General features: G+C 40.1%; 1 protein-coding gene across 6 annotated transcripts in view; it reads left to right on the forward strand.

Moving 5' to 3' along the window:
* Positions 1-11,973: 11,973 nt before the first annotated feature.
* LOC131233336 (uncharacterized) overlaps positions 11,974-24,484 on the forward strand; it is a 57,901-nt gene continuing 45,390 nt past the window's right edge. Inside the window, exons 1-4 of one of the 6 annotated variants that reach the window (XM_058230020.1) lie at positions 11,974-12,340; positions 12,447-12,554; positions 23,508-23,656; positions 23,750-23,831. In XM_058230020.1, coding sequence (XP_058086003.1) covers positions 12,194-12,340; positions 12,447-12,554; positions 23,508-23,656; positions 23,750-23,831 — 486 coding nt within the window. In that variant the 5' untranslated portion in view covers positions 11,974-12,193. The remainder of the gene's footprint in view (positions 12,341-12,446; positions 12,555-23,507; positions 23,657-23,749; positions 23,832-24,484) is intronic. The other 5 variants (XR_009165180.1, XM_058230017.1, XM_058230016.1 and 2 more) reach the window with 5 other exon arrangements.

The following is a 24,484-nucleotide window of genomic DNA, read 5'->3' on the forward strand; positions in this document are numbered from 1 at the left end:
ACCTTGGAACCCATCTTGTTACCATGATATGTAGGCCCGTTGTGATATATAGGCCCACTGTGATATGTAGGACCATTGTGATAAGTAAGCCCATTGTGATATGTAAGACCGTTGTGATATGTAGGCCCATTATGATTGTATGAGGCCCATTGTGCAAGGCCTATTGTGATGTGATGAGACCCATTGTGATTGAGGCCCATTGTGATTGTATGAGGCCCATTGTGCGAGGCCTAGTGGGAGGCCCATTGTGATTGTATGAGGCTCATTGTGATTGTAGGAGGCCCATTGTGATAGTATGAGGCCCATTGTGATTGTATGGGGCCCATTGTGCGAGGCCCGTTGTGATTGTATGAGGCCCATTGTGACTGGATGAGGCCCATTGCAATGTGTGAGGCCCATTGTGATTGTGTGAGGCCGATCATTGTTTTGATTGATAATCATGCATGGCATACACCATGATTCATGCCCGTACGCATCATTTACATGCTTGTTATGAGGAGTGATTGACCATAACATATGCCATTAGGCTGGTTATTTTCGGGACTCCCTGAGAGACGGAGTTGCCCCACATGAGTGCGCAGTATGCGCAAGACTGATGCATGACTAGATTGTATGACTAATGCATCTTACATTTTTGTGATATGATTTCTGTTCGCCCTAGCAACATCAGGGTTGAGGCCTCCACAGGCATATCGTGGATGATAGGATTGGACACCAAAAATGTTCTGGTTCTACATAGGATGCCATAGATGTCGTTGGGTGAAAGTCTCTAAACCCTTATGGTACCCAGATGATGCTCTAACGTCAAGACTGAGTAGATGTATGAGCGCACGAGTGTCGAATACCATTAGGCTGCGTCTCCCATTATGTCGTGGTCGGTTGGAAGGGGGTGTGGCCTTACCGGCCCGAGGGTAGGGGCAATACTAGGCTGAGTCTGACCAGCTCATAAATGGGTCCACCATCGACGTGCTAGAAAGGTATTGGCAGACTATTGGTCAGGCGGATAGTGAGGTCTCTTGTGCTCACTTGGACTACGCGTCTGGGGGAGTAGTGTCATTTGGAGCGTACTAGACCCCGGTGATTGTCCAATGAGGAACTGTACTGATATGTGGATTCAGATGAGGACTGGCATGACTTGTGATTACACATTGCATATGGCATTGGCCACATAGGCCTTACATCGCATAGCTTTGGTATGGTTGACAGCATTGTACTAAACCCCAGTGACGATCCCAGAGATGTGCGGTACATATATATGGACTTACTGAGCAAGAGTTGCGTACTCAGCATTTGATTCATTCATTCACTATCCAGTCCGGCTGGTGGTACGCAATAAATCATTATGTGTACCTTCGCAATGGCTAGGATTTCGGTTGGAGCGCGCGACCAACCTGAGATCAAGAGTTTATCACATTGAGTCTAGCTATCCAAATTTAGCTATGGGACTGATTTGGATAGAAGTCACTTGTGATGAACCCCACAGCTTGCGATAACACGTACTATCATCCTGCCTCACACTCCAACCTTGTCATTTCTTTTACATTACATACTGTATTACATCCTCTGCATATGACATATTATGACGCCCCGTCACTGTGGTCACATGTGGGCGGGTACACGTAGACGGACCCTGATGTGGGCGGGGCTTAGCAGGCTTGGGCGAGCTACCAGTGGTTGGCAGGATACTGTGCACACAGTTTAGGCAGGACCTTATCTCACATATTCGTGGATTCGTCAGGATTTACATATTGCATTACATCCTCAACATATGACATTTAGTTTATTATGTCCTTGTACTTGAACGATTACACATCAGCCTTATCATTGCCTTTCCATCATATGTCATATAGTAGAAAATGAAATTTGATTATCTTGTTCATGATGATTAGCTATTTTAATGACTCATGGTCACTTGTTGAGTGACATGTCTATTATTGATGTCATGTTCATGATAACTTGTATAGTTATACGACATGCTTGATTAATAACCTACTCACCTATGATAACATAATTTGTTGATAACATGTCTATGGTTGTTTTGGATGTTTTTAAGGAAGCGCCCTAATAAGACCTGTTTTACTCCCGGCACGCAATAGACTCACAAGCTATGGTTTGCTCATACGTATGACTTACACTTTTCAGGATGCATACAAGAACTGTTGAAGTTTGCTATTGTTTCCTTCATTATTGTTGAGCTGGTGCACCATATCATGTATGACATGTCGAACAGGTTCGTCTCTTTGATATGCGTTGATACCATGTACAAAATATGTAACCGCCTAAACAGATTGATCGTTCAAAAAAATTCACACTGAAAAATCCTCCTTGTAGGATTCCAGTATCGGAATCTGGCATATGGGTGTCAGGAGCCAAGAATGGGATACTACGAAGGCTGTCAGTGCCGGATTCGGCGATCGAAAATTTTGTGAGCCCGATTTCCGAGTTTGGGGCATGACACACCATGTTATACATATGTCATATTTTTACAACCAAACATTTGTTAGTTAATTGTGGGCCACCTGACTAGTGGACCTGATTCTTGGGATAAGGACTCTGCACAGTGGTACTCCTACGATGGATGGCTTGAATATTACATGTATGCCACACAGGCATATGTGGTGGTGTGTGCATTAGGCGACTTATACATAAGTACAACAAAATTGCTTTTGATACATACAACAATCACTTCTTAGAAGGAAAGTGTTTCAGAGATATCAGATGAATTCTAATGGAATGTAACTGGTTCTAAACTAGAATGGTTCAATTTATATGGGCATTAGAAGAGTGGACCGTTGGTACTTAATTTGGAGCGTGCTTTAGCTGTTAAGGCTACTAGTGGTTCTCAAAACAAGAAATGGTTTTGGATTTATAAACCATCCATTTCCAACAGCCTATTTGCAACACAACGTGCACGTGTAAACACTATCAGAAAATAGGGCAACGCCGACGGTTCAAAACCGTTGGCAATGACCTTCTCCGACCGATTTTAGCCGTCGCAAGGCCCGTCGGTAAAGGGTGTATCGGCGTTGCTCGCTGACGGATTAAAACCGTCAGCGTTTTAGATGGCGAAAATCCATCAGCGTTTTCGACCGTTTTTAGCCGTCGGCGATTCTCATTAATTTTTTTTTTTTAAAAATAAAATATATAATATATCATCCATTGAATTTGAATGATATATTTCTTGCTTTTCTGTCGTGTAGACTTATCTTCTCAAATAGCTTGGTTCGTTCAGGGCTTCGGAGAAATAGGCATAGTTAAAAATGGTGATGCCGATGGCTTTGACTATACGACTGTCAGCTCTAATCATATTTTTAGTAGTGAAAGTGCGTCATCTAGTGCCACTACAACCACGCTGCCTGCACATATTGGAACACGCAAACTGAGCATCTCATCCTCCACCGTGGAACACGCACCACTCAACCACTTATAAACTACAAATTTTATCCCACTCTTTCCCATGTGGGACTCTAAGAAACCATAATTTTTCATTTGAAAGTTTCAACATTATTTTTCGCGGTAAAATGAAATTTTTAAAATCAAAATTTCAAAACATTGGCACCTCAATACCTGAGAGGGTCCATTAATAGGCCGGATCAAAGATGGCCCAAAGTTTAAAACTATACTTTTGAATGATTCTAGGCCTGATCAATGTGGATGAGTACTGACCTTCTCTTTTTTTTGTGTGTATTATCATCCGTATCTTAGTGATCTGATGGCTCCGATTGTCTAAATTGGTATGGAATTTTGAAATGCAGGCCATCTATGTGTTGCCCATTAGGTATCTAGTCATGATAATTTTCATGTTGCGTTTACCGTGGGATGTTGGCTGTGAGGGCGGGCACAGCTTATCACTATGCTACCGACCATGTAATGAGGCACTCAGCACCCTTAACCACGTTGTGACAACGTTGTGGGGCCCACTGTGATGTATGTGTCTTATACATGCCATCCATCTAATTTTTCAGATCATCTCAAGGCATGAGACCAAAAATGAAATATATCCAAACTAAAGTGGACCACACCATAGAAAACGGTGGGAATTCAATCCCTACGGTTGAAAAGTGACTCGGGGATGAGAAGATATACTTCTAGTTGATATCTGTGTTTGCACTTCAGTCAGATCTGGTTGGCCTTATGAAAAAAAGATTGGATGATAAATATCATTGTGGGCCTTTGAAAGTTTTCAACAGTGGACTTCATTATTCCCTAGTGTGGTCCACTTGAACTTTGTATATGCTACAACTTTGGGCTCATGCTTTAAAATAAGCTAAAAAAAAATGGATGGCATGAATAAAACACATATATCACCCATGGCCCCACGGAATTTACTTAGCAAACTGATGAGTTATTTAGTACATAATTCTAAATCTCTTGTGGGGGTATTTGTGGGGCTCACAGAGATGTCAGCGACAAATCCACTCCGTCCATCTGTTTTGAAAGACCGCTGGAGGATATGATTCTAAAAATTAGGCAGATTCAAGACCATGGTGGGCTACGCCAACGAAATCGTGGGAACAAAAATATCCACCATTGAAATCTTCCTGGAGCTGACCATGATGCCATCAAAACCGTTCATTACCACTCGGCTAAACTGTAGGAACAAGTATCATCCCAAAACAAAACTTCTGTCACCCCAGGCGTTCAATCCCTGCTGGTTAGTGCGGTATGGCCCACATGACTTTTGGACCTGCCTAGTTTTAAAATCATGTACCATTGTGGTCTTTCAAAACAGATGGACGGAATGGATTTGTCACAGACATCGCTGAAACCTAGGTGAGGCCCACCATGATGGTTTTAGAAATACTCCGTCCATCCGTTGTTTGAAATCATTTCAAGACATTGGCCAAAGCCGGATAAGGTGGATTGGGAAATTCCTACCGTTGAAGCCTCCATAGGTCGACTGGGATGTTTACCTGTCATCAATACCATTCATACCATAATGCCTAATGAGATGAAGTGAAAACAAAAATATTGCCCTGATTCTAATTTTATGTAGCCCCATGAATATTTCAGGTGTGGATGTTCAATCATCATGTTTTCGGCCCACTTGAGTATTAGATCCGGCTCTTTTTTAGCCCCATGTTCTAAAATGATCTCAAACAATAGATAGATGGAATAGATTTCTCACAAACATTGCGGTGGGTCCTTCCTAAGTTTGCAGAGCTGGAACTTCCAATCGAAAGTCTTTCTTAGGAAATCCGCGTCCGAAGCAACTCTCCTCGTGATAAAATTGCGAAGTTGTGTTGTGATATTGGGAGTGTTGATTTGATGGGCCTTCACGGTTCATATCCCAAGGGAATTGGATGGTAACGTGACTTGCAAAAGAAACGTCTGGAGTAACCGTCGACATCCAACTAATAAAACTGGTAACAATTGGATGATCATAGTCGTCCAATCACTTAGATTTTTGGCCCGTATTGAATTAACCTTGTGGCCAACAATATCAACGGTACCGATCATGCACATTTGCCATATTTTGTGAGGAGCGAGCTGCATAACTCCCATCGGTTATAATTCGTGCGAAGACGCAGGCGTAATTCGGGCAGATATGCCAAGCGCGTCACTTTCCCTAAGGTGGGTAAAATAATGACTTTATGTGCACGACATCCACCCCGTTGATCAGGTAAGCTATCCCATCTTTGGTCTTAATCCCAAAAATCAAGCTCATTCAACAGGGAGTGGATTAGATGCAGCCCTGGCCTTACCCAAGACCGTGCAGCCCTTACTATAGGGCCCACCTTGATGTACGTATTCTATATCCACAATGTCCATCCATTTTTCTAGATCATTTTAGGGATCGAAGCAGAAAATGAAACAGATCCAAATCTCAAAGTACCAAATAGTCTATATTGACCATTAAAAGCTTTTTGTGGGGCACCAAAAGTTTTGAATAAGCTGAAATTTGTTTTTTTCTTTCATCCAGGTGTACTTAACATTATCAACAGGTTGGATAGCAAATAAACATTATCAAAACATTAGTCAGACCTTGGGAAGTTTTAAATGGTGGGGTGTTCAATCACCACTATTTCCTATGATATGATGAAATTGTGATTTGAATCTACTTTACTTTTGGTTTCGTGCCCTAAAATTATATGACAAAATGGATGGACAGTGTATATAGAATACATACATCAAGGTGGGCCCCACAGTAAGGGCATACCATCTTGGGTGAGGCGGGGCACATCTAATCCGTTCCCTGTTTAACAATCAAATCAGATGGTAGATAAGTCAGCCACAGGGAATGGTATAAAATTACAGGTAAAACCTATAAATTCACCTCCGCATAGCCCACCTGAGTTTTTTAATAGACTGATTTTCTTCTTATTTTGGCACCATGGGTGAATGGATTGGATGGGATATATACACCATGGCGGGCTGTATACAAAACTAATTGTGGGCGTGCCCATTTTAACTTTTCTTTTAATGTGAGAAATCAAAGTTTTGAATCCTCATGACTTTTAGGGTTTTATGGTGTACATGAGGGCTGCTTATCAGAATGGCAGTGTAAATGTCGCCCACACTAGGTTACTTAAAGTAATGCCCTTGGTTTACATGGATGGTACATGCCAGGGTAAATTTGATAATAAAATCTTCTAATGAAAAATGGGTCTTGATTATTATTCAATTCAACAAGAGATTACATATGTTAACAAAGGCATGTATCCAGTCAAACATGTGCGATTAGAATAGTATGGGTATGTCAAGCCACACTCAACTCGAGTTCAAATGAATAATTGCGACCATATACATTGAGATAAACTAATTAAGATTGGATCTGTGAATATCGACCACTTTCCCAAACATCGACTGTTACATTGATCGAGTGAATTAGAAAAGAGTTAGTCCTGAATGAGAATTTTTATATTGCGTGCGCTAAGGATTTTCTTTCAATAGTGACAGCGAGCCTTGTGCTTCTCAATAGTACAATAAATGGATGGAAATGATTGAAACCAAAAGCTATAATGTGGATTTTATTAATTTATAATGTAAGCTCAATATAATTAGCAGATAAACAAAATAAGTAGAAAAATAAATAAAAGATAAACGTTGTAATCGCTTGTACGGACAAATAATTAAGGTAGATGGTCAGTAGGATGTGCCTAGGATATTATCTTCTAAGTAAAGACTCAGTTGATTAAGGATCTAACAATAGTAGGTTGTGGATTTTTATACTACCCATATATGCATTGCAAAGATGACAATGGACAACTGCAATTTAAAATTATCTTAAAGTCCAGCCGTTCTGCAATGTGGTCAGACAGAAGAGGAGGAATCTAAAACTAAACTAAGATAAGCAGCATTGTGTGCCAGCATGGTTGTAGAGATTCTTGGATATTACAGGATTAGTTTTATTGAACTTGGAATATTCCTCACAATGTCCTTCAATTTCCTTCCATTTGGAAAGGAATCTATTTATTGAACCTTCATAATTGCCCTGAAAGCATCGATCAACAGCCGTGATTGTATGAGACAACTTTATCGAGCATATTCATATTACAATATGAGCCCTATCTTGGCAGGACTTTATAGACTTGTCAAGTACACTTCTTCGACCACACGTGCCACTCATGTTGGGGCTAAGTGTCGCTCGTAACAATGTCTTATCTGCAAACATGCGTATGGCTTTGTGTGTGTTTTGTTTTTGATAGGAGACATGCCACCAAATGACATGGCACAAAAGATACCTAGAAGTGTGAGTAAATTTCATCTATCATTAATGTGTAATGTCAACACGTGGCAGCATCTCACTGGTCTACATGGACATGCTAGGACAAGTATGAACAGGTTATAGCCTACAACATATTGTAGGTAATCATTTCTCCTTGAAGGGATTAATCTTTGCTTGTAAGGTACAATAGGTCATATGGGCAAGCATTGATCACACACACTTTGCAGGCAGCAAACTCATGATCCACCCTGTTATAGGTGGCAATGGGCCAGGCGGCCAGCCCTACAGGGCTAAGGCTTGGACTATTCTAACTTGGCTCGAGGGCTAGGGTTGGGCTTAAAATGTAGACCCGTTGTTCGGCCTAAGACCAATGATGAAACTAAAAAGTATGCTTTCTTTTCTCATTGGTTAATTAATGGACATGTTTAAATGAGAATTGTCAGTCGTCTACATTATGAGTTTTCAATGAAATTTTACCTAAGGTAGGTTCATAATGCAGACGGTTTAATTTGAATGAAAGTTACCACATGAGCAATTTCTGAGTGCCTGGGTTCAACTATCTCATTCTGCCAACATATTAAATAAACTCCCATAAGGTTGGCCCACGTGTGTTATGAGTTAATCCATTGGTTGTCATTACATTTTTTTTTTACAATGTGGGCCATCAAAACTCAGGCAGTCCACTCATTAGGTGGGCCAAGCAAGTACACAGAATGCTAACCACCCACAACTATCTTTATCCGTCCAATCCTCATCATAAATTTGTCGTCCTAAATGATGGCTAGATCGAGCTGATCGTTGGGCTCTACCGCACATCCGTTGCAGCCCCTCCAACCAATTGCCTACGATCTTGCACACGTGTTCCACATTAGCGAGGAGTTCCTACTCTGCTTGGCATTTCATAACTCATAACTCATAACTATAAATTGATATGACTAGGCTTGACAATGGGTAGAAGCCGGATCGGATCAAGGTGGATCTGGAATCAACCTGATTATAAACAGATCGGCATCTTAAGATTCAGACTTACTCCATCGAATTTATATAGTGGATCCAGACCCCCTTCCATCGGATTAATATAGTGGATTCAGACCTGCCCCGCTGAATCTGTCAATGGGTCGGATTCAGATCAGATCGGCTAGCCACATATCTGAGTCTTGTCAATGGATCAACATCTGCTCATGGCGAGCTCGAGACTAATTTAAAATTCTAAGAAAATCTATTAAGTATCAATTATATTTAGTGAATCTGATAGTTCATAAGTAAAATAATACAAAAGTAAACTAAGTCATGAAACCCTACCAACTCCAAAAAATTATCACATGCATTTTTTCTTATGTTGTTGAAAAGACTAACCATGACAATTTTAACTTATGCTCGTACTTGTACATATGGTAGGAGAAAAAACACCTAACATATAAATAAAAATGGTAATTAGACAATTTTGTATGGAAAAAATAATAAATAAAATTAAATAAATTTAAAATCTACTTACTATTTTTTGGATGTCGAAGTCAATCATGTCAACATATTAAAGCCTCCACAACTTTTGGAAGTAATCAACTACGAGGCTTATCAAGCACTCTACCACCAGTATTAAATGTTAATTTTGATGCAACAATAGAGGCTGAAATCATCAAAATATCGCAGGACATTCTTAAAAGTGTTGGGAACTTTGAACTATTGATTTGCCACCAACTTAATAGGTTAAACAATTGGTTGCAAGGAAATAGTAGCTTTTCCAAATGCTGATTTAATTTTGACTTCTTTTTTTTTTTTAAAGGAAAGCTTGACTACCAAGACGTGCATGAGAATACCACTTATCAAATTCTTTAAATTGATCTTTATTATTATAAGAAACACAACTAAATGATGAAAGACAATTATTATAACTATTTTCACTCATAGTTGAAAAAGTTGTCATTAATTTATCCGAGTCAACAACTTTATAATCCGGGAAAATATCAACCATTATATTTCAAATTTTGTTGATGTAGAAATGAACACTAACGCCATAGATTTGATAGTAGTAGTACTCTATCAACTCCATTTTAAACTGAGGATCAAGAACTAATGTTATTGCCAAAACCAAATTACATTCATCTCAAACTTTCATTTAATTTTATTTGCCATTGATTTAGTGTAATCACAATAACTTTTCTCCCATTCAACTAATTCGAGATGAATTTCACAAACATTGTGAAAAGCACATATTAACAGTTGGATGTTTGGAACTTTAAAAGTTATTAGTAGCTTCATAGAAAACCTTCAAACATTTACTAATAATCTTTTCCATATTCCATTCTTTATTGGATGAATTTACCTTGAAGTCATGATCACATTGCTCTAATCGAGAAAATGCTTTTCTAAAGTCCAAAGTAGCATCGAGCATGAGATATGTAGAGAGTTCCACCTTGTTGGAACATCCATAGGTGCACTTTTTTCCCTTGCTAATTTTACTTAAGCCACCGCAAATTAAAAATTTTGCTCTCATGATGGTGATGAATTAATGTAGTTCATAATTTTGTTATATTTTTTGAAGCACACATGCTATTCCCATAAGTCATTTTGTACAACTAGATTAAGAATATGAGTAGAAGAACGGACATGAAACAACTCCCTATATAATGCGAGTAATCTTTGATTAAAAAAAGACGAGTCTTCATACTTTTAACCATGTCATTGTTAGTGGAAGCATTGTCTACAATGATGGTGAATAATTTTTTATCAATATTTTACTTTATGACTCTATCCAGTTGTACATAGTTTTTACATCATGAGGAATTTTTACTATTGTAAAAGCAAGAATCCTCTTTTGTAATTTTCATGCATCGTCAATGAAATGTAAAGTTATACGACAATACTCAATATTTTATCGGTCTGATGTCCATAAGTCAATAATAAGGCCAATTCGGGAAGAGAATTTATCAAAGTACTCATAGAGTTCTTTTTTTTCTCTTGCTTGTAAACATGCATCACAGTCGCCCAAACTATGTTGTGGGAAACCAATTTAAACATGGGTTGAAGATTGTTCAAGAATATTTTAAAATACTCATGTTAAATGAGTACTTATGCTTTATTATCTTACGACAATGATCCCAACAACTTTGTTCTTGATCAAACTTAAAGTTCTTCAAATAATATCTTTCACTTACATTTTTATTCAACGATATTAATTGTTAAGAAATATCTATGTGCTTCTTCCTTGGACATATTGTCAAGTGCTTATTCAAATGACTAGTTCCACTATTATTGCCCTCCACAAACTTCCCCTTACAATGCTTACAAATAGTCACTTCCTCACTACTTGGGGAACGATGTTTATCAAAGTCATTTCATACTTTAGATGTCAATTTTTATCGTCTAGGAGAACAATATTGGCTTGACACCTCAACAACATTCTCAACAATTAATTGGTTGGACTCAAATATAGCGATCCAACAAATTGCTTACAGTCCTAATGCAACATCAACGAAATAATATAACAATGAGTAAATGAATAATATACATTATATTTTTCAAGTCAAGCACAAGAGATAAAAAAAAAATAAAAAATAAAAATAAAATTTCAACAACAATTTCAAGCACAAAAAACAATATTCTTTTTATAAAAAAAATTATGAAAAAAAAAAAAAAAAAAAAAAACACTATAACTAAGTAAGCTAATACAAAATAACATAGCAAAAAAAAGTTACGATGGAAAAGAACATGCACTTGGATAAGATAATACTATGCCTTTTAGGTTGTGGACTTATGAATTCTCTATGAAATGAAAATCCTATATAAATATATGCAACTAAAGGAAAAGTAATCTTTGATATGTTGAAAAAAAGAAAACTTACTAAAATTAAAAAGAAGATTGAGAAATAAAATAAAAGGAGAGGAACAGAAAGGAAGGGAAAGAAAGAAGAAGTGAGAAGAGAAAGAAAATCTTTTTGATATTAGAGGTGGGCATGGCGGCTTAGCTGCTGTCCTTAGAGAGAATGAGAGAGACGAAAGAGAGGGGAAACATGGGTTTATTTATTTTTTTGGGTAGGCTACCGTCCATGAAGAGAGAGAAACGAGGGAGGGAAGGAAATAACATAGAGTTTTCTTCTTTTGAGTTTTTTAGATGGATGGCTTAGATTGAAATATATATATAGGAGAGAATAATTCTGGATTTTTTACTTTTGAATTTCTTATATCGACGATTGAGATTGAAATATTCATATTAATAATCGAATCGGCTATTAGCCTGATCGGATCGGGGTGGATCCCAAACCGATTCGATAATAAACCGATTAGCATTTTAAGATCCAGACCCGCCCCGACCAGCATAGTGGTCGAGACCCGTTATAAATGGATATGATCGAATCGGGTGGTCGGGTCGATCCGATCCATTGACAGGCCTGGATCCGACGGCATTCGAGGCGCGGATCTTCTCCAACAAATCAAAATGCTTCTCGCTTCTTGAAATGCTCTCTCTCTCTCCTGCATACATTCTCAGGTCTCTCAGATCCCATTTTCACCGTCTCGAATCCGAAGATGTATATGACCTACGGATGGCCTCAGGTCATCCCTCTCCAGCCCTGCACCTGCCCTTCATCCGAGCAGATCATCTACCTTAAGCTCATCAACCGCCTCCTACTCGTTGTGGGTCCCACTCACCTCGAGCTGTGGTGCTCCTCTCAGGTATTTCCTTAATTTCTCCCTTGATCCCGCCCTTTATCTCATCCTCCTCTCTCCAGATCTCAATTTCCCCGAAATCTGTTTTTTTTTTTTTTTTTTTCAAAATCAGCATAAGGTGAGATTGGGAAAGTATATGAGAGATGCGGATTCGGTCCAGAGAGAAGGGGAGTATTTGCAGGCGATTTGGAGCCCCGATACGAAGCTGGTCGCTGTTCTTGTAAGTGTTTCAATTGCGATTACTATTTTCCTTTGTCTTTTATTTTATTTTTTATTTTTTATTTTTTCCTGGCCGAATTTTGTTCCCGATTCAGTGCATTTCGTTTGTGTTGTTTTGTGCTTGTTGGATGTATTATCGAATTAAATTGAAGATATTAGTGTACGAATTACAAATAGCAAGATTGCAATATTGTTAGATTTTACATTGAAGCATGTGTTTGGATGTTAATTGAACTTAATAGCAATTGTCGAGTTCAGTATAGTAGAAGTGACCAAAGTCACCTAAGCCCATAATTGTAATTCAATTCGTTTCAAGTTAAACACGAACCAGCTGTAATATCAGTTCAGGTTCTTGTCTCTCATTGTGAATGGAGTGGGGTTTGGGGATAGCCCCACATTGGTGGTTTCCACTTATTGGCTTGAATTATTGCAATTTAGAACTTGAGCATCCAAACGCAACCTCAGGGTGTGGGATCCACATTGCAGTGACTTGGCATGGATTTTGAGCTGACCGTGCCGGGCTAGTTGGGCCGGCCCTATTCAAAGCTTTGATTGCTTGGCTTTGGCAGGCCTGTTAACAGACCCGAAAGCAACCCTAAGGCATCACACCAATAAGTGTTGAATACCAATGCATGAAACTATAAAAAATAGAAAAACCATCCATTCAATCAAAATAAGCATTAGTTTGTTTACAAAAGAGTCTGACATTTATTTTTTGAAACCAAAGGTCTGACATATTTATATACTCCTCAAAGCAAAAGAAACCCTAATATGATCATAGTCATCCATCGCTTCTAATCCTTAAAAAAATAAAAAATAAAGATGCCCATTATTTCTAATCCTTGCCATCTGTTTATATAAATAATGGCTAACATGTCCTTGAATCTTGTTCGAACCATTCATGCTTTACATATGTTGGCTGCAAGTCACTCAAATGATATCAAAATTGCATTATCTTGGGCTTCTTTGAAAGCTAACTTAATTGGTTTCAAATGTGATCAATTTCTTGTCATTGAGACAATGTTTGGTACCTGAGAAATGGCCCACAAAATAGGCTACAAAATACTAAAGGGGAACTTGTTCAACAAGTCATGGCTAACTCTAGCGAGTAATTAAACACTAACCTACCATAGACCAATAAGATTGTCAATACGGTCTAAAATACCCATCAAAGCCATTGACATGGTTTTGACCTCCCATTAAATTGATTTGGACCCTTTGCATGGTCTAGATTTGTAATACGAATGATTGGATGGTTAATCATGACCCTTAGATGGGTCTACATTGCAATTTAATGGTTTGATTGTTGATCTGCCAACAATTTGACACTTTATGGTCTCCCATTGGAGGACCATCTTGCATCAATTCCCAATATCTTGGAGAGAACTTGTCCCCAAGGTTAGAGCTGGCATTGATACATAGCCTTAGTTTTCTTTTATAACGCGCCATCTTCGTCTTCGTTGGCTTTTGATGGTGAAGGCTTACATGTTGGATTGACATCTCTTGTGTGGGAAGTCATGGTAGCGCATGCCACTTCCTATTTTACTTTGTCACTGTTCTCCACATCCTTGGTGCTACATTCCACTTCTTCTTTAGTTGTGGGTTTGCATGCCTAGAAAGGTCGATTGTCAATGGGGATTACATCTTCTGCTCTTCACTTCATCATCTTTCTCGCTACTAATCATTGATCTCTACACTTTGATCATCATTGGGATGGTACATTGTGTCCATCTCAACCTAAACAATCTCCTTATGACTCGGAAACATGGTCTTTGAATCATCAATGATATTTTCTTTCACCTAGACGATTGAGTCATCCATCGTCTTACTTTTCGATTCAGATTAGTTGATCCATCCATGGATCCACTTGTCAATCCAATGGTGGATTCCTCATGTTCATCACTTTGGATTGGTATGCTTTTGTTAGAAACCTCTTCACTAGAATTTTCATTCACGGCTTCTTTATTTTTCGTTGTTTCCTTAAATTCTTTGGTTTCTTCTTGCTCTTCCTATCATGAAGAATTGAAGGACAACTGGACCTCTTTAGGCATCAGATTTAGTATGATCATTCTTCCATTGTTCATGAATTATGTGTGTTCTACTCATCACGGATGGCTTTTTGATACTGCATCCATGGTCAATGGTCATCCAAGCATCAGATGCTAGTTCTACATGGGAGCGACATTGAACCATACTGCGAGTATTATTCTTCAAATGAATAAGGTAAAGGTATTATCAAGTGGTATGTTTTAAATTCTCTGGAAAATATCCCAACTTTTGACAATTTCATTATTACTTCCTTGGATACACAATTCTCATGATTGTATCCATTGATTATCGTCTTAACACCTCTTCCATGTACCATGCTTTAAATACTTCAACCCATGGCTGTTTAGCAACACCCGCTCTAGTTTCTTACTACGAGGCATCACTCCTGGGTAGTGTTTGTTTTGCGGCTCAAGATGAAGTCTAATATGATCGCCTTCTCTAGCTGGATTGATAGCAACGGTCTGGTATATCTCCCTTTGATCGGATCTCAATTTACTTGGACTAACGGGAGGCTCTCCTCGATTCTTTCCAGATTGGATCGTTTTATCCTTTCTCCTGATTGGCTGGACATCCTGCCAGACTGTCTTACCCAGGACTACTTTAGATCATTGGCCCCTATTCCTGTCTACGAAGGAGGTTGACTAGGGACCAAGGCCTTTTCGATTTGATATTTCTTGGCTTCATATTGCAGGTTTTAGGACGATGGTGGCTGAATGGTGGAGGGACTTGCAGTTTCATAGTTTTGCTGGCTATAGATTATGTCACAAGCTTAAGCTTCTGAAAGGAAAACTCAAGCAGTGGAACAAGGAGGAACGAAGCAAAAGAGAAGTGGAAATGGATTCGATTCTTGTTGAGCTGCATCAGATTGACGTTCGTGTTGAAATCAGTCCGATGACGAAAGAGATTCTATCGAAGAGAATTCAACTCATCCAATCCCTTTCAGCCAAAGTTCTGGAAGGCCAAATTTCGTGGAAACAAAAAGCCCGATCCAAATGGATTAAGGAAGGAGGCAGGAACGCGAAGTACTTTCACAGTATAGCCAACATGCACGCCAGGCCAACCGAATCAACAGTATAGTTGTCAAGGGCTCTTGGATTGATGACAGAGATATGATCACCCATGAAGCTATTTCTTATTTTGAAGGGCTCCTCCACAGTGATGGTTGGACTAGACCTCGGTTGGATAACCTTCCCTTTCAGAATATCAGTGAAGCAGATGTTGCATTCTTGGAAACTCCTTTCTCTTTGGAAGAAGAGTCAAGAAGGCCGTGAGTGCCTTAGGAGGTGACAAAGCTCCCGGCCCTAATGGATATCCAATTCAGTTCTTCCAAGTTTTCTGCGACCACCTACAGGAAGACGTGATGGCCTTTTTCAATGAATTCCACGCCAGAGGTAGATTATCAAACAACATTGGGGCGACTTTTATTGCGTTGATTCCCAAGTTCTCGGGAGCTTCAACGTTCAACGAGTTCAGACCTATCAGCCTCATTGGAAGCCCATATAAAATCTTGGCTAAGGTCCTTGCTGCTCGGTTGCAGAAGGTTATTGGTTCGATCATCGCTCCTAACCAGTGTGCCTTCATCCTGAGCAGACAAATAATAGACGGAGCTCTTATCACAAATGAGTGCCTTGGCTCCAGCCATCGATCTTAGAAGAAACATATATTCTGCAGCTTGGACATGGAGAAGGCTTACGATCATGTCGAATGGGATTTTCTCCTATACTTGTTGAAGCGAATGGGTTTCGGTGAGACTCGGAGGAATTGGATAAAGGAATGCATCGGCTTGGCGCAATTTTCCATCCTCTTAAACGGGTCGCCGAAAGGCTTTTTCAAAAGCTCCCGCAGCCTTAGGCAAGGAGACCCTCTATCCCCTTTTCTATTCCTCATTATCAGCGAGGCTTTGTCTTCGATGCTCCACAAAGGCCAAGCTGAAGGAATCCTTAAGGGTGTCTAAGTGAAAGGGATGCAATCTCTAATCTCACATGTGCAGTTCGCGGATGACATATTTATTTTCTCTGAAGCAAGCATAGAAATGGTGACAAATTTGTGAACTGCAATTAGATGGTTTGAAGTGGTCGCGGGCCTAAAGGTGAATATGCACAAGTCCAAATTTTATGGGGTGAATTTGGATAGCCAGGAAGTCAGCGATCTAGTAGGCCTAATGGGCTGTACCTCGGCATCCTTCCTGGCTACGTATGTTGGTCTCCCTCCGTGCATCGGCCTGCCCAAGAAGCATCACTGGGACAAGGTCATCCATAGATTTCAACACCACCTTGTAGCGTGGAAATGCCGATACCTGTCGATTGGTGGACGGCTTACTCTGATTAAAGCAGCCCTATCCAATCTTCCCACCTACTTCATGTCATTGTTCCGGTGCCCCGTTGCGGTGCTTAACTCCATCGACACTCTCAGGTAGAACTTCCTTTGGCACTGCAAGGATGACAAGAAGAGATTCAACCTCATGGAATGGAAGCAGGTTTGCAAGCATATCAAAGACGGTGGAGCTGGTATAAAGGACATAAAAATGATGAATCGTGCTCTTATGGGGAAATGGATTTGGAGGCTTGGCACAGAAAAAGACAATTTGTGGAACAAAATTATTAAATGCAAGTACGGGAGTTTGGATGGGGGCTGGTGGACAAAAGAATCCTCCTTGTATAGGGCCTTCGCTATTTTGAAGGGAATCCATCGTATGAAAAAAGAGGTCCTCCAAAGGATTGGCTTTGAAGTAGGCAAAGGAGATTGTATTTGTTTCTGGACAGATACCTGGCTAGGAGACACCCCTTTGAAAGAAAAGTTCCCCAACATATTCTGGTTGGCTGTGAAGAAAGACAACTCCATTGCAGAATACTATTCTATTGAAGCGGACAAAGTGGTGTGGAACATTCAATGCCGAAGGAACTTGGAGGATTGGGAAATCGACGAATTTGTGGAGTTGCTTGACTTCATTCAGCAGGCCTCTCCAAATCAAATGTATCGGGACAATCTTATTTGGAAAGCAGATAAGTCCTCAGTTTTCTCAGTCAAATCCCTATACAAGTAGCTTCTCCACAATCCCGGTAGCACTACCTTGCATGGCCCTCACTTCATATGGAAGTACCCTGTCTCTCCGAAACTGCAGGTGTTCGGTTGGCTGGCTGGGAATAGGAAAATTCTTACAATGGACAACCTTAGAAGAAAAGGAATGATTTTAACTAATGTTTGCATTTGCTGCCTGAAAGCGGAAGAAACAGTGGAGCATTTGCTTATTCACTGCCCGTTCGTCTACACCATCTGGATAGATATCTTTTCTTGTTTCAAGGTCAGCTGGTGTTTTGCCAGAGACGTGGACCTACTCCTAAAAGCTTGGCACGACGTCAGAATAGGCAAATTGAAATCTCGGCTATGGCGGATGGCGATCCTAGCCACTTGGTGGGCCGTGTGGACAGAAAGAAATAGCCGTTGCTTCCGAAATGAATCAAAGCCCTCGCACTTAGTGGCCGCCAATGTTAAATGTCTGGTCACTGAATGGGCTTCCCATATTGATGTGTTTAAAGATGTAGATTTAGCCTTTCTTGAGTCCTAGCTAGTTTCTGCTCCCTCAGCAGATTCTAGCTCTCTTGTAGTTTTGTTCCTTTTTTAATATAATCAGTTATCTTTCAATTTTAAAAAAAAAAGACTTGTTGTAATAATCACATTGCTCTGTGCCCAGAGGGATTCCTTATCACTTTTTATTAGGTTTTCTAGGAACTAGTTAAAGTGGATCTATCCAACTCCATCTCTGAGTTTGGCGAGGGAGGTCACCTTTCTTCAGAGTCGGGAGCTTCTTTTATTGCCGTCATTGTAAAAGGAGAAGGAGCCAACAACCTCTGTGACTTTCGGTTGGTTTGCTTGATCGGGGGCCCTTACATGATCTTAGCTCAAATCTTGGGTACCAAATTTCAAGTAGTTCTCTACATGGGAATCCCTGAGTTCTAGGGTGCCTTGGTGGTGGGTAGGCAAATCCTGGACAACGCGCTCATAACTCATGAGTGCTTAGATGTGCAAATTAGATATTGAACATGCTCAAATTAGGGAAAAAGGGCATGCTCAAATTAGGGAAAAAGGGCATTATGTGCAAAATAGATATTGAACATGCTTATCATCTTGTGAATTGGTATTTTCTTGACTACACGTTGGAAAGGATGGGATGCAGGACTAACGGGGAAGGTGGATGCAAGAGTGTGTTCACTCGACGAGGTTCTATGTTCTAGTCAATGGCTCTCTAAAAGGTTTCTTCTAAGTCTCAAGGGGTCTTAGGCAGGGGGACTCACTCTCCCCTTTCCTTATTGTGGTGGCGACAAAGGAATTGAGTAGGATGTTGGACTAGGGGCAATCAGTTGGGCTAACAAGTGGTTTCGGCATTCGAATTGCTAGATTACATATTTCACACCTTCAGTTCACCGACGACAATATCCTCTTTTGTGACGTAGTAGTTAAGGAGGTGGATAACTTAAGGAAATTGGTTAGATGTTTTGAGGTGGTCTCCAGCCTCAAAGTGAATGTTGCTAAGTGTGAAATGCTGGGGCTGTGTATCACAAGGGAAGGCTGTGTATCACAAGGGAAGAAGTGGACAACTTGGCAGGGTTGTTTGGGTGCTGATCTAGTTCTTTCTTGACGACATACCTCAGGCTTCCACTTTGCATTGGTAAGCCCATGGAGTAGTTGTGGGATAGTCATAGAAAGGGTCAAAAGGAAGTTATCTAAGTGGAAAAGCAAGTATTTATCACTGGGTGACATGCTGATGTTGATCAAGGTTGCTTTATCCAATTTGCCTATATTCTATGTCTCTCTAAGTACTTGGCTTCCACCTTATGTAAATTAGAAAGATTACGGAGGGATTTTTTGTGGCAAGAAGCCAAAGTGAAGCAAAAGTCTGATCCCTTGAATTGGGATGAAGCGTGCTAAACGTAACAGGAAGGAGGAGCTGCACTTATCGGGAAATGGTTGTGGAGGTGGCATAGGCATTGAGTAGAATGTTGAACTGGGGTCAATCAGTTGGGCTAACAAGTGGTTTTAGAATTGTAAGTGCTAGATTACATTTTCACACCTTCAATTTACCGGCGACACTATCTTCTTTTGTGATGCAGAAGTTGTGGTGGTGGATAACTTAAGGAAATTAGTTACATGTTTTGAAGTGGTCTCAAGCCTCAAAGTGAATGTCGCTCAGAGTAAAATGTTGGGAGTGTGAATCACAAAGGAAGAAGTGTTAAACTTGGTAGGGGTGTTATGGTGCTGGTTTGGTTCGTTCCTGACGACATATATCTTGGGCTTCCGCTTTGGATTGGTAAGCCCACGAATTAGTTGTGGACAGAGTCATAGAAAGGTCAAAAGGAAGTTAGTTAGGTGGAAGAGCTGGTATTTGTCATTGGGTAGTAGGGTGACATTGTTCAAGGCTGCATTATCCAATTTGCCTCTATACTACATTTCCCTCTCTTCAAGTGCTCAGCTTCCAGCCTTTGTAAATTAGAAAAAAATTTTGAGGGATTTTCTGCGACAAAGGGCCGAAGTAAATCAAAAGTTTCATCTCTCGAATTGGGTCAAAGTGTGTAAGCTGTATAGGGAAGCAGGAGCGGGAGTTAGGAGTTTGCAGACTGAATGCTACGCTTCTTGGAAAATGGCTGTGAAGGTTTACAACGGAGAAGGAAACATTATGAGGGAGGTGTTTGTAAGTAAATATGGAGTTTAGGATGGGAATTGGTGGGTGAAAAGATTGTCATTGTACAGGGCATTAGGGTTGTAGAAAGGGGTTTCCAGTTTGACGGGTAAGTTTAAGGCATGTGCCCCCGTTATATGTGGTGATGGGAAGAGGCTCCGGTTCTAGGTAGATCTCTGGTGTGGGGAAAGGCCTTTATGAGAAGTCTTTCTGAGGCTTGCTAGTTTGGCTTTAGACTTGGGCATGACAATCGACTAGTGCTTCATTGCTTTTGCTGATGCAGTGGTGTTTGCTCCCCTTTGTAGAATGAATTTAACGGAAGAGGGGATAGATGAGTTTTTCTATGATTGTTGGAGGGTGCATTACTAGCTTCATACCCACTTCGGGTGAAAGGGATTCAATGGTATGGTCATCGGACAAGTCCGCCCACTTTTTGGTCTACTCCTAAAACATGCTTGAAAGTTCCCCTTTAGATGCTAGTGATAGTTATACGTCGTTTGTTTGGTCTTATGGGTCCCCTCTAAGATCATGATGTTTGTGGGGTTGGTGGGGAGGGATCAAGTTCCAACAATTGATAATCTTCAGCAGAGGTCGATGGTGTAGCCTAATTGAGTGATGTGTATGCGGGATGCAGAGACAGTGGACCACCCGTTTATCCATTATTCATTCTCTATGAAGGCATGGGTGAGAGTTGTGGTCTCCTTTGGTATGTCATGGGTCATGCTGGGAACCATTGCTAGTCTATTCTTTGCTTGGCATGGGGGACGGTTTGGGAAGAAGAAGAGGGTGGTATGGAGTTAGCCATGTTGGCGGTCATTTGGGTCATCTAGGAGAAAGGAACAACCGGAGTTTCCGGAACATGTGGGTCGTGCACGATGTTTATAAAAGAATAAGTTGGGCATTTGGCCAGGATGATTGGCCTTTGTTTTTTGTGCTGTAGTTGTTGTTATTGTTTGAGCTTTTTGCTCCCCTTTGAATAGAACTGCATTACTATAAAAAAAAGAAGAAGAGAAACCTACTCTGGTAGGGATTTGAACGGAAGGATGGGCAGTTGTAATAGGCAGAGTAACTTGGATATGAATTGGAAGGTGGATAAGGACCATTATAACAAGTGCATGACTCCAAATAGGGGTATTGATAATAAAAAAAGGAGTTTTTGTGTGAAGCTTAGGAATATCCACCTCAAGAAGACATCTCAACAAGAACTCTATCGGAAAAGTTAAGGACATGCATGCGGGAATTGGGTAATTTGCATGTACAGATTTGGGGAATTTGCATGGGCATCGGGGGAAATTGGGATTTAGGTTTTTGGGGGATTTTGGGGAAGGTTTAGGGCTCTGGGTATCTAGATATGGAGTCAGGGCTTGGAATGAGGGCATTTATTGCAGCTTGGTCTTAGTTGGGGAATGCAAGAAAGAGAAGGGGAAGAGGAGGAAAGAGACAAATGCAATGACAATGCTTGCTCTGATACATGAGGCAAATAGAAACGAACCAATCTAATTGCTGAAATCTAACGTAGTACATACTATATCTGAAGCTGCAAACAATTCAGGAAACCCAGGAAAATCCACGCAGGAAGCTGAGAAATAAGTAAAGGACTGCGAACTGATTGTTTAACACCTGCTACTCTGGAACTAGTATTCGCCACAAAGAATCAGCCCCCCTTCACTGCCACTGCATAAAGGAACCTCCAAATTTTATTCCCGAAGGAATCAAGTAACCTGTGTACGTACATATTGGTAATTAGTCTATTTATAGGCTTGAGTACTTAAGTATCCTCTTAGCATTCAACTACTTGATTGGTGTAAACACCCACCTATTATTATCCTAAATACATGCCAACACTAACATAATTATCAGTACCTAGAAAATAGGAAAACAACTCAAACTAAAGCACTTAATTCAACTCTAACAGCAACTAGAGACATCTAAATCAACCAGGACTTCAACATACACGTTGTGTATAGGTTTTATTGAGCCATATACACAACTACATGTCTAGATTGTTGTATGGTTGGTAGCTAACCATATGCAGGAGTATTTTTAGGACTTGTGTGGCCCATAGTTGATCCAGTTATGTTAAATAGATGTAACAGTCCTGACATGTGAGCAGCTGGGTCCATTTTCGACTTCCTATGATGCACAGGTGTAATCCAAGGCCCGGTTGCATTAGTCGTAAAGAAATGTCAGGAAGGGAAGTGTTCAGAATTTTTAGGTATGTTGATATCTGGAAGGGAAGAGTTCTAAACCTTTAGGTGGTCCAAGTTCAAGATTTTGTCAGCAATTGCTGTCTAACAGAAGGACACTATTCACCGGAAAGATTTTGCAATTGGATCTTAGTTCCTCTGAATATGAATATTGTTTATGGGAATATCAATAGCGCATCCAAACCTTAGGTGCTGTTTGGATAACAACTTTTGAAAATTGTATTATTAAAAAGCCATACATTTTGTGGGACCTGCACCCTACACATCAGTAATGAAAATTTTAAAATTCTCACATTGCAGGGAGAACCCGCAAAATGAGAAGTCCCCTGTGTATTTGGTGCAGCCCAGAACTTTGTGATTTTAGACAAGGGATATTACTGGAAGTTTCAAGTCAAACAGTAGCTTAAGCAGTTTGCAAAATTAAAAAGCAGGAGATGGTTGTAAATAAAATAATTTCTTTCTCAAGCGTCATCGCTGATCTGCTTTTGCTGATATTTATACGGGGCCTGATTGAGTTGTAAACATTGACTCTTACACTCAACTTCTGTGACTCTTCTCTGTTTTTATTTTATTTTTATTTTAATTTTATTTGATCTCTTTGTATTTTGCTTCATTTTAATGACCAAGGTGCATATATCATTTCAGAGGAAATATTGAATAATAGATTGAACATTTGCTTGGTTCGAGAAACTGTACATGCGGGCCCCACCTTTTGCCGATCCACGTTGTTTATATGGTGGCACTGTGCTGGATTGGGGGATGGAGATGTACCCCAAAATTATCCTCCATTGGATGATTCGAAGTTGTGTCCACTTAGGCCTCTGTCAAGTGTGAACCATTGATTATGGCTCTCTTTTTTCATTGGATACATAGGATCATCTGATTGGGTGATATTAGGACATGGCCCACGCCTTGATGGGGCCCACCAATTCAGTGGAGTGCCATAGGTGACCTCATCATTTTGGCATTTATCCGAGTATTGCTTTTGTAGGTTCTTTTACTTATGCCTCTACCTTTCCTGCAGACATCGTCATTCTTTCTTCACATTTTTAGGGTCCAGATTACAGACAAAAAATTGCTAGTTGGAGGGAAGCAGCCTTCTGGGTTATTTCTCTCATCTATATCTCTGGTTCTCAGTGAGAAGGCACCCTTTTCAGATAGGAACTTGGCTGTGTATGAACTCTTTGTGCCTTTCCTGGCTTGATTCACATGAGCTATCTCACCCAAGGGTATTTAAATGGTTTTCCTTTCCAATTTGTTTTTCAGGAGCAATTTTGTGTGCGACAACAAATACATTCTACTTGGACTTTCTAATGGGTTTTTGCATCTTGTGTCATGGAAAGGAGAGGTATATCTGAATCTTTCATGTGAATTGGATCAACAGTGGCAATTTCATTTGGTTTGTTGTATGTATTTGGTGTGAAGCTGCATTTTGTCTTCCATTATTTATCAGGAAATCTTTTATTACAAGCAAGTGTTAAAGTAGGGAAAAACCTCGTGTTGGCACTTATATCTAATTCAGTTCGTGCACTCCATCTCCGTACTTGTGTCCCACAAGTGTGATCTGGGCGTCCATCTGCTAGGCACTGGATGTGGCGTGCCTCAAAATCACACTGCTCAAATGATGCTAGTGACAGATTGGAGGACTTCTAAAGGATTACAGAAGAATGTTAGAATAAAGTTGAACCAATGGCCTACACTCGATGGACAAAAATTCTAACAATTGATGGCTAGGATTTTTTTAAGGGTTACAAGTAAATTTTAGAAAAAACATTCAACCAACGGGATTGACTCAATGGACAAAAATCCCACCAGCTGTTGGCTAGGATCATACGAATCGATTTTTGTGTTGTGCCCATGCAGTGTAGGGCTCAAGAGACAAATGGAACCGTCCAATTCTTGTACATGCGCTGCATGTACTGCAATGATGTGCTTGACAACTAAATTCAATATATGTGATCAACACTATTCTTTCTCCTAAAGTGGTGTTTGCATCTATTA

The sequence above is a fragment of the Magnolia sinica genome, chromosome 18 (genome assembly GCF_029962835.1).
Source record: "Magnolia sinica isolate HGM2019 chromosome 18, MsV1, whole genome shotgun sequence".
In the NCBI taxonomy this organism is placed as follows: Eukaryota; Viridiplantae; Streptophyta; class Magnoliopsida; order Magnoliales; family Magnoliaceae; genus Magnolia; species Magnolia sinica.